This window comes from Desmodus rotundus, chromosome 8 (genome assembly GCF_022682495.2).
Source record: "Desmodus rotundus isolate HL8 chromosome 8, HLdesRot8A.1, whole genome shotgun sequence".
Lineage (NCBI taxonomy): Eukaryota > Metazoa > Chordata > Mammalia > Chiroptera > Phyllostomidae > Desmodus > Desmodus rotundus.
Genome location: NC_071394.1, coordinates 85469441 through 85487159, shown reverse-complemented (window position 1 = coordinate 85487159; position 17719 = coordinate 85469441). Strand labels below are relative to the sequence as shown.

Sequence of the window (17719 nt, the reverse complement as noted above, 5' to 3'; positions counted from 1 at the left end):
ACTCTTAACTACTGTTTGGAAGGCCACAGAACAAATTCCGCAGTCTGTGAAGTGCTGTGCCTGTGTCATTGAAGGTGATTGTGATTGGCCAGAGACAAGGAAAAGGACAAGGGGCGAGGACAACCTTTCAGCTCAGGAATCACTGTCAATGCCAGATATGTGGGAGCTTAACATTCACTCAGGGGAAAGCAAAGGATTAATTCAAGATAAAGCCTGAACAAGTGGAAGTTGAACTTTGACCACAAGCTACAGATGATTTTATAAATTCTGAGCTACTTACACACTTCAGTGTCAAAGTAAATGGCCAGTGGCTACGGCAAGCACTAGAGCTGCTTTTGGGCATTCCTTGGGCTGTTAGGAAACATAGATACAGCTTCAACAGGATGTTTTAGAGTAGCCGAAAGTGATTTTGGTGGGATGGGGGGGGGAGCCTGATAGAAAAAGTTTTATCAGCATAAAAGAGAAAGATATTTCTGGTTTGAAAGTGACAACGAACAGACTAACTTACCTACTTGCAGAAAATATATCCAGGTACTGTAAGCAGTCCTTTCTCAGTCCCTTGCAAACAAGTTAACTTCTTTATCCGTACCTTAAGGAACCTCACCTGACTTTAAATAGAATAGCTTCTGTTCATTGTACACTGAATAATGGCAGATTTTGTCATAGATGGTACAGACACATTTTTATATCAATCTTCCAAAGCATCCAAAGGCAGAAGGTTAAATCATACCAAAAAAATATTTCCTCAGGGAAGTCAATAGATGATCTCTAGCTCCACAAGCGCAGAGACTCAGGTGCGTGAGTGGAGATTAGTGTGGCTGGGAGGGTGAGGAAAGAGATTGTTGCAAATGAATCAGTTTTGAGAAGGAACCAGGAGCCCAGTTAGGGCTTTATAGGCTGTAATGGTAAGAACTTTGGACTTTATTCTAAGGTGTGTGGAGAGCAAAGGAAGAATGAACAACTAATGTAAATGATCCATTCAAGCTAAATGGATGCCAGAGGTACCATGGAGTGCTTTGAACAGTAATATAGTCGTGTCGGAATAAAAGAGCCTGGGTTAATATTGCTTCAGTTTTTTTCTTAATTTCAAATTTTGTGGTTTTAGAGTTATATAAGAGTTAGGAACATGAGCTGTTGAGGCACACGCACACTGTTTTGTTTTCCAAAGTTTGCTAAATAGTACTGAACCTCATTTCATATATTCTTAGTTCTGTTCTATTCTGTTTAATGTTTAAAATGAAGTGCTAGCTGCAGCCCGCTAAGTTAATTTCGTAACACTAATGGATCAGAACTTGAAGTTTGAAAACCACTTTAAATTTAGTATAATCCCTTTATTTGGTTTGCCTATGCACACATTACTAAAAATGACCCAACCAGAATCCAGATATCACCACATTTCCTAAGAATGTATTTATTAAGAGACAAAAAACCAAGTACCTTATGCAGCAGGTTCCAGTGTAGAAAAAACCTGAGGATAAGTGTTATTACTTGAGTGTATTGTCTGCACAATTCTCCTTGGTATGAAATGTTAAGGCCTGTAGATGTTAAATGGACTTGTAAAATATTAACACAATTTTCTTTATTATGGTCTGTAATTAAATACACAAACTGCTAGCCAAAGTAATGTCCTCTTTTGAATTATAAACAGAAAATAAGTCATGTATAGACATATAGACAGCCTGATGACCTTTATGTTGTCACCTAGGAATTCATGAAAAGAAATGTCATTTTCATATTTTCTGCAAATTGCTTATTCTTTTGTTGTGTTTCGTTTTGGAAGAGAGCTTGTGGAAGGACTGAAAGGTAAATGAAACATAAAGGTCAGTGTTAAGTAATAAAAGACGATCCTTTTCATTCTGTTGTTTGAATCCTTGCTCCTGTGTTCCATAGCTCTGTGACCTTTGCAAAAACACTTGCCTGTGCAGCATTTTTCTCATCTATAAAAGGTAGTAATATCTATGTTACAGCTTTAATATTAAGGTTAAATGAGGTCCTGGTGGTATAACATGTATTTTAATAAATATTAGGGTTTTGGGCTAGTGTATCTCTCCATATCATGCCCCTCTTCTTTCTTGGAGAGTGAATAAAAACTTTATTCTCTGCAATAAATAAATAAATAAATACATACATACATACATACATACATACATTAGGGATTTTTTCTTCCCTTTCTTCCTTAGGAAGGAATTCAGTGAAAATATACTGTTAGAATAAGCAGGGCTGAAGAGTGTAGAAACATTAAAAAAGAAAGCTATATCTTTTTTTATTGGTTGTTCTTTTTCTAGTAAATCTATTATGTGTGATCCCAGATGTTCCTAATTTCTTTTAGGATAGGTAGGTGATAAACAGGTAGGCTTCCTGTGCTCATCCTATCTATCCCTTCCCTTTTTAAAGAGTGAAGATTACCTAAGTGATAGGAGGCCAGGAGGTAGTACCTTCATAGTTGGTTTCAGTATTTTACTATCTCGTGTCTTCAGTTTGCTTTATTACAAAGAATTTACTAAAGTTGTATTGGTCCTGATATCAAATATGTTAGCTAATTGATAGTTATTAATTGTAAGTGTGACCTAAAGCCATCTCTCCTGCCTGTGAAGTAAACAACACCTCCTTTGATTTAACCCAGACATCCTAGGAAAATTAGAGAGTCAGAGTGGGGTGGAAAGAGAATTTTGTCTAGATGGCTTAAAAAAATAACAGTTTTGTTAAGATATAATTTATATGCTGTAAAATTCACCCTTTTAAAGTATACAACTTAGAGTTTTTAAATATATTCATAATTATGCAACCACCACCACTATTTAATTTTTTCAATTTTTAAAAAGGATTTACTTATTTATTGAGAGAGAGGAGAAGGGAGGGAGAAAGAGTGAGAGAAAAACATCAATCGGCTGCCTCTCGTTCGCTCTACAACTGGGAACTGAACCCACAACCCAGGCATGTGCCCTGACCAGGAATCAAACCAGTGACCCTTTGCTTTGCAGGACGATGCCCAACCAACTGAGCAACATAGGTCAGGGCTCCACTATCTAATTTTAGAATATTTTAATCATTCCAGAAAGAAACCTTATACCCATTAGCAGTCATTCTCACCACACCACCACCACACCCTGGCACTTCAGCCCATTGTGATTACTAATGTACATTTTCTGTCTGTGGATTTGCTTATGCTGGATATTTCCTGTAAATGGAATTACATATATATGATCTGTTGTGGCTGACTGCTTTCACTTAATACAATGTTTTAAAGGTTCATCCATGTTGTAGAGTGAATCAATACTTCATTCCTTTTTATTGCCAAATAATAAATATAGCATCATGTGGATATACTATTTTGTTTACCCATTAGTTAGTTAATGGGCATTTGGGTTGTTTCTACTTTTTGGCTATTATGGATAATGCTGTTATGAACATTGGGTAGGGGTTTTTGTGACACCATAATGTTTTCAGTTCTCTTGAGTATATATTCCTGACCCAGGAATCCCACTCTGAGGTATCCTGGGTCATATGTTAACTTTATGTTTACATTTTGAGGACCTTCTATACGGTTTTCCAAAATGATTGTACTGTTTTGTCTAGCTGGACTTTAAATTGCCACTTTTAGTGTTCTGATTTTATATATATTGAAGAAGAACCTTAGCAAAACAAGTAGTTTGAGTTGATAGTGGGGGAAAAAATCCTCCTGCAGTAGTTTGCAAAGTTGGAAGTACTTCTTTTTAATGTAGGTTTGGAATTATTGCTATTAATCTTTGGCTCTTTTTTTTCTATTTTATTTTTTGCAGTTTTATCTCCAAGACACTAAAAGTAGTAATGGTACTTTTATAAATAGCCAGAGATTGAGTCGAGGCTCTGAAGAAAGTCCACCATGTGAAATTCTTTCTGGTGACATTATCCAGTTTGGGGTTGATGTGACGGAGAACACACGGAAAGGTACGGGTATGGATCAATTTTTCCTATTTCTTGTCTTTTTGTTTATTTTTTATTCTGTCATTAAATGTTAAAATATTTTGTGCTTGTAGAAAAAATTTAGATATAGCATTATATGCAGTGAAAGTTAAAAGTTCCTCATATCCCTTATTCCTTTTTATAAAATTCTGAAATCTGAAATGTTACTAAGTAATTTATATTCTTCATCACAGTATGAAAACATAGGGCACAACTGTGTCAGTTAGGAAACAGTTGGCTTCAGTGACTCCATACCCAATCAATAAGAGCTTAAACCATAGGATATTTTTGTAACAATATTTATTGTTAATAAGAAGTCTGGAGACAGGTAGGTCCATATTTTGTTCAGTTGAGTCATTGCTTTTAGCAGGAGTCTAGGGTCTTACTGTCCTCCCATGCTGTTACCCTTAACATGTTGGTTTCTTACACTTTTGCTTTTTGCCTCATGGTCAAAGGGTTGACGGCAGCAGCCCCAGGCATTGTTTTCCTCACACCAGAGTTCTAGGCAAAAAAGATGAGGTGGGGACAAAATGCCTTCTTGTGTGGCTTTCTTCTTATGTTGAAAGAACAGTCTTTCATAGAATCTTCCCAGCAGATTTCTCCTTTTGTCTCACTGACCACATGGGTAGGTCATATGTTTAGCTACCTGTAGCTACAAAGGAGCCTGGGAAGTTACTTACCTTTGTCAGTTGTGCATGCATTGTTGCCCCAAACAAAATCAGAGTTCTGAAAGCAGCTGATAGTAATTATCACAGATATAAAATTTCATGCCTCAGTATTTGAAACTAGAAGTTCTGTAGCTGAATAAATGTAGATTGTCTATATTTTTAGAATTTTGAAGCTTTCTGGCTATAGTTAGTAACTCTCTACTTATGACCATAAAATTATATGGCTGGATCATAAAACTAAATGAATAGGAAGCAAAAGAATGCAGTTCCACTGCCGTAGTTTAAAATGGACAGTGGGAGGGAGTTGGGAAGGAGCCACATTCTGTAACAGTCACCCCCTTGGATATTCGTCAGCCTCTGACATCACACAGTATACATGTGGATGCTGGTGTGTGTGCATGTGTCTGTATTACTACATACTTCCATTGGTGTTGCAACTGCAGTATTATTTTCACTGAGTTTTGTTGGCCTTCCTGGGGTGTTGGCTTCTAATATTTGAATTTGCTTAGGGCCAGAGTTTTAGGAACTTCCATTTACACTTGTAAAATCGGAAAAGAGTTTGTATTTTGATGCAAAATATTTAGTGCTCTTTAATAAAAGAACCCAACTTATATATGGCCATACTTAGAACAGCTGCCGTGGACATAATGTCTGTTGTTGCCACATCACACTGCCTCTGCTACCAAGTCATTCAGCAAACGTTTAACTGGGGCCCAGGTCAATAGCCCACTGAAGACAGAGAATTTTATTACACTGTCTTGCTCTCCAAGGAATGTCTATCTCCTTGGCTTGCATTTCCCAAAGACAATTAATAGATGTTCAATGATTTTGCAGAGTAAGGTGATCAAACACATTTAGGACATCTTAGTTAACCCAAGATAAGGTGAACTTCCCAGAGCTTTTAATATGCTAACATATACACAGGTCTCCAAGGGAGTGACTGTGACAGAGTGCAGCCCTTTTCTAACTCCTTCACACTCTTCTTCCCTGTCTAGCTGTAGGTGCCACTCATTAAAAAGTGCTGTAGAAAGCTAAGAGAACAGTCCTGAGACAGGATTACTACATGTTAGTACAATATTATTTCGTAAACATAAATTCTTACAAGCTTCTTTGCAAATTTAACTGTCTTTTATACCAACTTTAAAGAAATTAAGTAAAGAAAAATTTCTTCATCATTTTAAGTGTTGACTTCAAAAAGTTGACTGATGTTATACATGGGCTCTTGGGATACAGCTGTGTCACAAGGTGAGTACTACTGGTTTAAGCATATGCCAGTGAAAAAGGAAGGTAGGCTTTACCCTATGCCAGAAAGTACTACGGTAAGCTTTATATCACTTGGAAAATTGTACTGAAATTATACTACACTACTGGATGACCCCTAAATCAAAGAAAAAACTAAAAGGGGAATTTCAAACTATGTAGAAAAGAAAGAAGCCTTTTATACTGAGATATAGTAAATCCTTAATTCAGATAAAAATTTGCAATCTTAAATCCCTTCAGTAGTAAAGGAGAAAGGTAAACAATGAAGGAACTTGGCACTTAGAAATTTAAAAAAAAAAGAACAACAAGAAAAGGAAGCTGGGAAGAAGAACTAAAAAACAGAAATTAATGAACTAAAAAACTGAAGTGATAAACCCAAATGCTGGTTCTTTAAAAAAAATAAAAAAAATAATTCATAAGCCTTGATTCTTTTATTAGGTTAAAAAATACTAGCAAAAATATACAAGATAAGAAATGAAAAAGGAGACAAACACAAATAGAGGATATACTATGAGAATTCTAAGAGACTATTACATGCCAACTTATGGCAAAGAAAAAAGAACTAGAGTATTAATATTTTCCTAGCAAAATTATCCCAAAATGTGGAAAACTTGAATAAGTCAGTTTCCTTTAAAGAGACTAAAAAGTTACTAAAGAATCACCAGAGACCAAGGGTTTCACAGCTCAATTTGATCTTATTCTTAAAAAAATGGATAAATCAAGTATAATTTAAATAATTGAAACATAGGTAAAATAGAAAGCTCTCAAAATACTTTAAAGAAGCCAGAAGTCCTAACCAGTTCATCCGATTGCTTGGGCACTGTTCCACAGGGTGAAAGATCACCTGATGGATTTCTGGTTGGGGCACGTGCCTGGGGTACGCGCCAGGTCCCTGGTTGAGGGTAAGTGAGAGGCAGCCAGTTGATGTTTCTCTCACAGATCAATGTTTCTCTCCCTCGCTTCCCCTCTCTCTAAAAATAAATAAATAAAATCTTTTTAAAAACCCAGCAACATATTATTATTGCCAAATTCTGATAAAGATACAGTACAAAAAAAACTATAATTTCACTTGTGACAATAGATAAAAAGTTCTGATTAACATATTAGTAAATTAAATTTGGAAATGAAGTTAGAATAAACAACAAAGGATTTATTCTAGAAATGCAAAGGTGATTCAGTTCGGGGGAAATCTACCAATTTAATACACCAACTAAAGCTGAAAAACATGTAACTCTATAACCAGTAGATGCTAAAAAGGCATTTGATCAAATTCAGTAGTTATTCATTATAAAAGTTCTGAGTAAATAGGATGAAAAGAAAAACTAAAATGTGTGATTTAAATAGAATAAATATAGCAAAAATACAAAGTGAACTTGTTGTCTGGGAAACTGTTTATTTTGCCTTCAATTTTAAATGATAGCCTTGCTGGATTGAGTAGTCTTGGTTGTAGGTCCTTGCTTTTCATCACTTTTAATATTTCATGCCAATTCCTTCTGGCCTGAAGTGTTTGTCTTGAGAAATCAGCTGACAGCCTTATAGGACCTTCTTTGTGGGTAACTAATTGCTCTTCTCTTGCTGTTTTTAATATTATTTGTCTTTAATCTTTGGCATTTTAATTTTGATGTATCTTGGTGTGAGCCTCTGGGTTCATCTTGATTGGGACTCTCTGTGCTTCCTGAACTTCTGTTGCATTTTGCTTCACCAGGTTAGGGAAGTTTTCAGCTATTATTTCTTCAAGCAGGTTCTCTGTTTCTTCCTCACTCTCTTCTTGTTTTGATACCACTATGATGCAGATGTTGTTACACTTGATGTTGTCCCAGAGGTCCTTTAGACTTTCCTCACTTTTTAAAATTCTCTCTCTCTCTTTCTCTCTGTCTCTCTCTCTCCTTTTATTTATTTATTTATTTATTTATTTATTTATTTATTTATTTATTTTTAAAATATATTTATTGATTATGCTATTACAGTTGTCCCATTTCCCCCCCCACTCCACTCCATCCTGCCCACCTCCCTCCCTCCCACATTCCCCCCCCATAGTTCATGTTCATGGGTCATACTTATAAGTTCTTTGGCTTCTACATTTCCTACACTATTTTTACCCTCCCCCTGTCTATTTTCCACCTATCATCTATGCTACTTATTCTCTGTACCTTTCCCCCCCTCTCCCCCTCCCACTCCCTTCTTGACAACCCTCATGTTCTAGTTGTTTGCCTAGTTTGCTCTCCTTTTTGTTTTAGGTGTGGTCATTAATAACTGTGAGTTTGCTGTCATTTTTACTGTTCCTATTTTTGATCTTCTTTTTCTTAGGTAACTCCCTTTAACATTTCATATAATAAGGGGTTGGTGATGATGAGCTTCTTTAACTTGACCTTATCTGAGAAGCATTTTATCTTCCCTTCCATTCTAAATGATAGCTTTGCTGGATACAGTAATCTTGGATGTAGGTCCTTGCGTTTCATCTTGGGTAATGAAATTATGATGTGCCTTGTTGTGTTCCTCCTTGGGTCCAGCTTCTTTGGGACTCTCTGAGCTTCCTGGACTTCCCGGAAGTCTCTTTCCTTTGCCAGATCGGGGAAGTTCTCCATTATTTGTTCAAATAAGTTTTCAATTTTTTGTTCTTCCTCTTCTCCTTCTGGCACCCCTATAATTCGGATGTTGGAACGTTTCAAGGTGTCCTGGAGGTTCCTAAGCCTCTCCTCATTTTTCCAAGTTCTTGTTTCTTCATTCTTTTCTGGTTGGATGTTTGTTTCTTCCTTCTGGTCCATACCATTGATTTGAGTCCCAGTTTCCTTCTCATCACTATTGGTTCCCTGTACATTTTCCTTTGTTTCTCTTAGCATAGGCTTCATTTTTTCATCTACTTTTCGAACAGATTCAACCAAGTCTGTGAGCATATTGATAACCAGTGCTTTGAACTGTGCATCTGATAGGTTGGCTATCTCTTCCTTGCTTAGTTGTATTTTTTCTGGAGCTTTGAAGTGTTCTGTCCTTTGGGCCATTTTTTTGTTTGTTTGTTTGTTTGTCTTGGCGAGTCTGTTACTTTAAGGGGCGGAGCCTTAGGTGTTCACTGGGGCGGGGTAATGCTGGTGGCTGCGCTGTGACGCTGTACGTGGGGGAGGGGCTGAGTGGGAGCAATGGCGCCCACCTCACTCTCCTCCAGATTTCAATCTTTCACTCTGATACCCACAATCAAACTGGGCCACTCTGGTGCTGGTTCCCGAGTAAGTGGGCCTGTGCACACTCTAGGCCCCTGTGGGTCTCTCCAACAACCTCTCCTGTGAGGCTGGGAGTCTCTCCTGCTGCTGCCCCAACCCCCAGGGGCGCTTTCAATCAGAGGTTTGAGGCTTTATTTCCCTGAGCTGGAGCCCTGGGTTGCGTGGTCTGCTTCGCTGCCCGCCGTTCGTCCGGTTTATCTGTGGGCGAATGTGCCGCAGGGTGCTACCTGCCACTCTGCCTGCCCCACTCTCCGCCACTCTGAGTCCGGCCCTCTGGGTTTATCTGTGTGAATGTGGGGCCGCAGGGTCTGCTAGTGCTCGGACTGCCTGCGCCATTTGTCCCACACTCCGCCAGTCTCAGTCCCGCCACAGCCACGCGAGTCCTCTCCACCCGGGTGCCCGTCTCCGCCCCTCCTACCAGTCTGGATGAATGTTTATTTTCTATTTCCTTGGCATCGGTCCCCCTTGCTGTTCAATTCTCTGTCAGTTCTGGTTGTGCGAGGATGCGCAGTGTGTCTACCTACGCCGCCATCTTGGTTTCTATCCACCTCTCTCTCTCCTTTTATTCTTTATTCTCTCTCCCCCTCTCTCTTTGATGCTCTGCTTCAGTGCTTATGTTATCTTGTCCTCTAAGCAGGACAAGATATCTTGTTCTGATCCTCTGCTTCATCTAACCTGCTATTGATTCCTTCTAGTGTATTCTTTATTTCAGGTATTGTATTTACTTATGACCACTTTTTTATGGGTTCTGTGCACTTTGTAATGCTTACTATCTCTTTATTAAAGTTCTCATTGAGGTCATCCATTCTTTCCGTAAGGTCTTTGAATATCCTTATAACAATTGTTTTAAACCCTGCACCTGGTATTTTGGTTGTTTCCATTTCATTTAATTCGTTTGCGGGGGGATTTCTCTTCTTGTTTCATTTGTGGCATAATTCTTTGTCTCCCCATTTTGTCTGTACGTATTAGGTAGATCTGCTGTGACTCCCAAACTTGTTATGATGACTTTAAAGATGAAGATGTCTTGTTGGGCTCAGTGGCCCAATCTTACAGATCATCTGAGTTTCATGCTCCAGGAATGTTTCTTGTGGATTATGTGCATCCTCCAGTTGTAGTTAAGTCTTGAATGCTCTTGGCCCTTTCGTGGGTGGAGTTTACCCTTTAGGCTGGCTGAGTAGAAGGACAAACCTTGATCACCATACATGTATTGCTGCAGGGGCTGTCCCCTGAAGTAGATTTATTCCCAACAGGGTCTGGTGCCTGCCAGAATCCCCCTTTGGGTGTGGCTAAAGGGTTATGTTCTGGTGTGGTATGAAGCCCACCACCCCATCCACTTAGGCAAGGTTCAGATACAGGTTGATGTCAGATGTTGTGTGTAATTGGCCTAGGGCTACCTGTCTGGAGCTACCACACTGTTCACTGTCTGTGGCTATGTCTACTGGGCTTGGGGGGGGGGGGGGGGCCAATCTGTGTACAAGGTTTGGCTTCCTCCACCTTAGAGCTGTAGGCAGATCCGTAAAAGGTCCAAGGCTCCCTAAGGTCTGCCTCCACCTGACAGCTACTTCGTCTCCCCCTGTCAGCTACTCTGCCTCCCCCTGAGGTTGCCTAGTTTTTCTCCAGACCCTTCTGAAGAAAGACTATAGAGTAAGCCCAGGGTGGCTGTGAACCATAGCCCCTTCCACAGGTTGTGAGATCAGTAAGGTGAGGCAGCTGGGGTTAGGAGGAAGGGGCTAGTGGGTCCCCTACCTGAGGGTCACGCAATCAGGCATTAATGAGGGGAAAGTGGCCCCTACTCCAGAGCCAAACCACTCAGTCTCTACAACTATAGTTCCCCCAGGAAGGGTGCACCACAGGTTCAGGTTGGGTATAGCCAGCCATCCCCTCAGTCACCAGACTTAGGAGGACAGATCAGAAGAGTCTTCCATTGCCCTGACTGGTGTAGCTCAGTTGGTTGGGTGTTATCCCACAAAGCTCCAGGTCAGGGCACATGCCTAGGTTGTGGGCCCAGTCCCTGGTCGGGACACATGCAAGAGGCAACAAATTGATGTTCCTCTCACACATTGATGTTTCTCTCCCTCACTTCCCCTTTCTCTAAGGATAAACACATAAAATCTTTTTTTAAAAAGTCTCCCATTTGGGGTGATGCTGACCTAGCCCACAGGAGGGGGCCAAGCACTTCATCCCAGTCCCCAACAACAGCCTTTGAGGGACTCACACTCTTAATGTCCTAGCTCTGAGCAGCTCTTCCTTCCTGCCATGGAACTGAGCTCAGCAGGGCTGGGTATCCAGGACTTGGAAGTCTCCTGTTGGGGGTGGTTCCTGCAATCCTGTAGGAGCGGGGCAAGCACTTCTTTCCCTTCCTGGGATAGTGTGGAATATGGGCTGAGCTCACAGGGGAGGTGTGAGTGTCCCCCCTGTCCACCTCGCAGACCCCCTCCCACAATTCAGCCATACAACCCAGCACTCACATATCTGCTTCCTGGACAAGGCCTCCCCAGGAGATACGTTTCAAAAGGCCCAGCTCTGTACCCCCACTCTGATCCCCTCCCCTGCATGACTAAACTCAGCAGGACCAGGCTGGCCAACTGATTTACCAGGTGGGGAGGGGGGTCCCCTTTCCAAAGCCACACAATTCAGTCACTCTCTGAGTCTCTGCCAAGAGCCTCCCCAGAAAAAGAGCACCCCAAAACTCACTGCTGGGTGTAGCCAGCAGACTCCTCTGTGGGATCTGCACATAGCAGAGTGGCCTTGCCAGAAATCTGGGGACTGGGCAGTGCACTCTCCAGGCTGGTGCTGTAACAATAGAAGTACTTGTCACTGCAAAGGTGGTGTCTGTGTCTCCAGCAGACTCATCTCTCTCTTCTCTCCTAGGCGGACTGAATCCCCAATGATTTTCACCACCAGATGCTAGGACTTCTTTTCCCATCTCTGTTGCTCTGGACTGGGGGTTCCCCACACTCCTGGGGGGAGGGAGTTTTGCAGTCAAGATAATCTCAGCCACCACTTGTGGGTGCAGGTGCCAGCGCTTTTCACATTTCTGTCCATCTTAACAGTCTCTGTGGCTTCTGTAAATCCTGGGTTATAATATTTCAGTCAGCTGTCCTTCAGTGGGTTATTCAGCTGATTTGCTCTCTCAGGTAGCTAGCTGTAAATCAGTTTAGGGCTGGGAACAGGTGAGTATAATTTCTATCTACTGTGCAGCCATCTTGGAGTCCCCGCCACTCCCCCCTTTTTTTCATTTAAAAAAAGTAATCTACCTAGGTTGTTCACTACAGTTACCTGCAGAGCTTTGTAAAACTACGGATGCCTGGATCTCACTCCATCAGCCCTAAGACAGAGAATTGCTATACGTGGGGCCTGGACATACATAGTTTAAAAAGCCTCAAATTGTTCTTTTGGACAACTAGGTGTAAGAACCCCGCTCAATTATAAATTCATGGCAACTGTTTTGTATGCTTTCCCTTAGCCTCGAGTCCCAAGTTGCACTTCTTGCTTTGTCTGGTGAATGTGTTCATGCTAGCTCTACACCTGTATTTTCAGCTTCTTGTTTGTTGTTTCCTCTTAAATGTCCTGCTGTCACCTTATAAACACTCTGTACAAAGCTTAATTTCCTCTTCAAACTAGAGCATTCTACTGACTTTCCAATTTCTTCTGTTGCTCAATCATTCTCCCAAGCACTCTAGCTCAGCTTCTTGGTATCTTGTCTGAGTCCTTTCTCTTTCTTGCCTCCAGTAGTTGTGTCGTCTACACCATTTGCCCTCTTTACCTGCTACTGCTTGTTTTTCCTGTGCCAACCTAGGGTGTTAGAGCAGTTCTCTACTTCTGGCCATTCTTCTGTTACAGATTCATTTACGTCATTCCCCTGCTTTTAAAAGCCCTAGTGACTGTGCCATATTGTGGAATAAAGTCTGGAATCGTTAACTGTGCACTTGAGGCCCTAAAAAAGGTGGACTGAATTCAACCTCTTTATTTTATTTCCCATTACTTCCCTTATATATGTTAAACTATTAAACTAGATTATTTAGAGGTAAGATGATATATGGAAAACATTCTTTTGAATCTTAGCACTGTTACTTGCCAAAGGGATGATGTGCAGCAAGTTACTTTAGCCTCTTTGACCTTAGTTTTCTCATTTGTAAAATAGGACATAAAATAACTATTTGCATGGTTTGTCATTAGTAGTTAATATGTATAGTGTGCTTAGCATGAGGCCTGCCACCGAGAGGGCCATGAAATATATTCTTCACTTAACCTCTTCAGTCTTCTCCAGCTGCTCTCCTTAGATTTGTGCCTTCTCATATCCTCTCTTTTTCTGTTTCTTTGCTCATGCCATTTTGTCTGCCTTCCATTTTCCTTCAAAAAAAAAAATAATAAAAGAAAACCCTATTCTTTTAGTTACCCTTTTCATAAATCCTTCCCCTGCCCTTCTCCATTCCCAGTTCCCATAGTGTTTTGTACCTCTTGTAGCATTTGTGAAAATTTCCCCTTTTGTTTTGTTAAGTATTTCAGTTTTCTCTAAATCGAAATCTCAAGGTCAAGGACCTAGTTGTAATCATCTTGGTTTTTTCCATTATTCTCATCATACTGCTTTGTAGCCAGTAGGTTCTCATGAATATTGAACAAACAGGTAAAGCCAAAGAACTACCATTCCTCCTAGGTGAATTGAAAAGTCAAAGAGCAGTATTCCACAGTATGCTAGAGAAAGTGGTAAATGAATCTACATATCTAGAGAAAGGAATTCTCCCACCAAAGAAAAAGATAGAAACAGGATTCCTAGAAGAGATAGTAGCTGATTCTGAGGCTAGGGCAGGAAGTACACAGATTGAGCCTAGAAGATTTATCATACCAGAACGCACTGAAGCTATCCAAGACTGCTGGGTTTTCATCAAAAGGACTCTGGAATTAATGTGGAGTTCTGACTGGTCAAAGGTGGGCCAATTTGATCATCAAATAATAATAGCGGTGGATTAGAATGTATCAGATTTGTTTAAATCCATGAATACGCAATGATTCTAAAAAAGAAAAGAAAAAGATTTGATTGTGTTTGGAAGAACTTAAGAGACTCATTTATCTTTCTGAAAATGGGCAAGTAAAGAAAGTCTAAAGCATTTATGTGACCTTTCCTATAGGAACTACACCTGAGATAAAGTTTTTGTAACTGAACTCAACTCACAAATGAAGACAGACTGATACAGTATCAACTCATCAACTCAAAAATATATTTTTTTTAGAATCAAGAGTATTCGTCTATTCAGCCAACTTTTCCTGCCTCTCTTCTAACCTTAAAAAAAAGGTCTTTGAATTAGAAACTGTATGAAACAAAAATTTAGGAGTAGAAGTTCAGTGCCTCTTGCATCTTAGATTGCAGTCAAAAGGAGATTAAGCAGCCCTGGCTCATGTGGCTCAGTCGGTTGGTTAGAGCATCATCCCGTAACCTAAAGGTTGCAGTCCAGGCACATGTGATCCTCAGTCTGGGTGCGTATGTGAGGTAGCCGATCAGTGTTTCTTTCTCACATCATTGTGTCTCTCTCTCCTTTCCTTTCTCTCTAAAAGCAATGAAAAAATGTCCTTGTATGAGGGTTAAAAAAGAAAAAAACAGAAATTAAGCAAATAATTCCCCAGCTTGGCGAATTATTAACACCTCTAAGGGAAATGTTAACACCTTTCATTTAGGTCTTGCTTGTTTATTTATTTATTTATTTATTTATTTATTTATTTATTTTTTATTGAGAGAGAGAAAAGGAGAAATATCAATTTGGTGTTCTGCTCATTTATGCATTCTTTGGTTGATTCATGTGTTTGCCTTGACCCGACATCAAACCTGCACCCTTGGTCTATGGGAATGATGCTCCAAGCACCTGATGAGCCACCTGGGCCTAGGTCTTAGTTTTTTAAAGGTTTCTTGGGCTTTTATGGTCTTCATCATTGAACTTCCTGTTATTGCCTGTCATCCTTCAAACTACTGAGTATAGATTGCCTGCAGTAGTATAACAGTCCTGTGTTGCCCAGTCAGTGTTAGCCCTTGGTTTATCTCACAGTTTTTACGTCAGTCCAATTGCTGGCCTTGCAGATGCTATATCTGAGTGACAGAAATCACGATGTAACATACTAGTTTGCCAGCTTAGCACTGTAACTCGCTACACCTATTTAAAAAAAAGAAAACAAAAAACTATTATTAATTTAAATATTTTGTTAAAGTGTTGGTCTTACTGGGTCCTTTTGTATTGTGCTCCTATATTTATTGTAGCCTATTCATAGTAAATTTCTGGGTGAGCCATAGAGCTAGAATAATAAGTCCATCCCTTCCCTGTCTTCTGCCACTAAAAGGAGGGAGTTAGGTGTTTCTTGCAAGTGTAGATGAACTCTGCCATTTTCAAAGTGAGAGGCAGGCAGTTTCACCCTTCACTAATGGAAGCTGTAAAATATTAACCAGACATGTTCTTTGACATATTCAATAAGCCTTTATTGAATGCCTGCTTTGTACCAGAAGCAGCCAATTCTTACTTCCCTCAAAGAGTTGAATCTAACTGGTGAGACAGCTATTGTGTAAATGATAAATATTCAAAATGCAGTGTCTTTAGTGTTATAATAAGTACATATAGGAGGCTCTGGGGACACCGAACTGACACTGAGCTTTGATGAAGGAACTAAAAAGTCTGAGCCTGGAGAGTAAGTAGCATTCGGTCATGCAGACTAGAGGATAAAGGACATTCACTGATAAAGAGGACAGCTTGTAGAAAAGCCATGGGATTGTGAAAAGCAAGGCATTTGGAGATGCAGGTAGCTTTGTTCTTGTATAGGATATTTTTGGTAGCAGGGGGAGGATGAGGCCTGAAAGGAAGGAAGGAGCTCAGTGGTCTTGGTCATAATTGCTGTTGGGCAGAGTTTAGAAGATGGTCCCATACATGGTTCTTGATAATGTGTTAGCACTTTTCATATAATAAATTAATGAAAATCAATATTGAGTAAAGTGTGCTAAATTAATTAAATTTAATGTGCATTTTCAAATGATAGACTAATATTACTTCATGCTTATAATACCATCTTGATGATTTATGGGCCTGATTACTTAATAAGTTATTCTCCTATAAGCATATTTGCTCTATTCTTTAGTCAGTTTTATTGAGATACAGTTTTCTTACAGCACCAATTTTACATGTTCAATTTAATGAGTTTTGGCAAATGTATATAGTAATATAACCACTAGTCCTCTAATCATAATATAGTATATTTTCATCCCCTTGCATTAGCTTTTAATTAGAGTTTGGTAAACTAAATAAATTAACTCTTCGAACCCTGGAAGATATAATATCTGAAGAATAGAGAAACAAAAAACTCTACCTTTAAACCATCCAAGAAAACTTTTCCTATCAAACCCACACACAAAGAGCAGCGCTCTGTACAAGTGCTACTTTGGGGGACTTTTGCCTTTTGAAATCTTCAGAAGGAAAAGAAGCAAGTAAGAAGCAATGGTGAGAAGTTGTCGACCTGACTGGTGTAATGTTACATGAAGATGTTTGGGGGAAGAAACAACCACCAGCAAAACAAAATCAGAATTTTAAATGCTAAACTGGAAACTTCAGACTTGAAGTCTAACAAACAGCTCTGATACTTACTTAATAGCAGAGAGTTGTAGAAACAGTTCCACTCATCTGAGGACTTGGTTTTCTCACTCATGAAAAGAGGAATTGAATAGCATATTCTAAGCAGAATGGTAGAGTTTTGTGAGGTGTGGATAGGAGTTACAGATTGGGGACAGGAAAATTAGGAATAAAGGCTAAATTGTAAACTGGGGAATAATTGGACTTAGTTTGATGCTGGCAAATAAGGGACTAAGTGAATTTCCCCCCTCAGTTGTACTTCTGTCTATTCAATTAACCTTTTATTGACTTGTTAGAGCATTGGAGGTTAGGACACCTTTCAAAACATAATTCTACCTGTAATTGTGATTCATTATGAGTAGGGATAAGTTTCTCCAGCAGAATGAATGTTGTCCTTAAACCACCCAATTTATTTTTTCCCCAGAAGTTATTACATATGATAATAAAATGTGTGTCTGCAGATGTGAGGCGTGAAGATGTATATTTTTAAACAATTATTTTATTCATCTTATCTGTTTGTTTTAACCAGTTACCCATGGGTGTATTGTTTCCACAATAAAACTTTTTCTACCAGATGGTATGGAAGCCCGACTCCGCTCAGAGTGAGTATAATTCAGTGCAATAAAGTTTTTGCATTAATTACCTTGGTTAATATTCTAAAGTAGATGATGGTATACTGTTAATACTTCAGGATTATTCTAACAATGTTTGAAAATTTGTGTAGTACTTTTAGAATAATGCACTTCAGTTTAATTGTTTTTCATATTAGTTGTAATTCTAGTAAGTAGTAATGGAGGCACAGGTCATTTTGTTTTCAAATTTAACTTTACAGTTTATATTTTGATAGGTGATTCATTGTTTTCCAAAATATTTACAATATATAAATTATTGGTGTGTGATAACTGTATTAATTTTGATCTGCATTTAATATACGACTTCTTAGACTATGACTGCCTCTGGGATTAATAACTGTTAAAGTCTTATAGAATGTTAAGGATGTTGATATACTTAGTAGCCTATTTTGGTGGGAGTT

The 17719-nt window shown here is 39.3% G+C and overlaps 1 protein-coding gene across 41 annotated transcripts in view; it reads left to right on the top strand.

Annotated features, from left to right (window-relative positions):
- Positions 1-17719, top strand: part of SLMAP (sarcolemma associated protein) — a 153936-nt gene that overhangs the window by 61533 nt on the left and 74684 nt on the right. For 21 of the 41 annotated variants that reach the window (XM_045192317.3, XM_045192316.3, XM_045192314.3 and 18 more), the window contains exons 3-4: positions 3780-3927; positions 17216-17288. In XM_045192317.3, the coding sequence (XP_045048252.1) occupies positions 3780-3927; positions 17216-17288 (221 nt within the window). Of the gene's footprint in view, positions 1-3779; positions 3934-17215; positions 17289-17719 lie in introns of all 41 variants that reach the window. The other 20 variants (XM_071222275.1, XM_024556554.4, XM_045192311.3 and 17 more) reach the window with 1 other exon arrangement.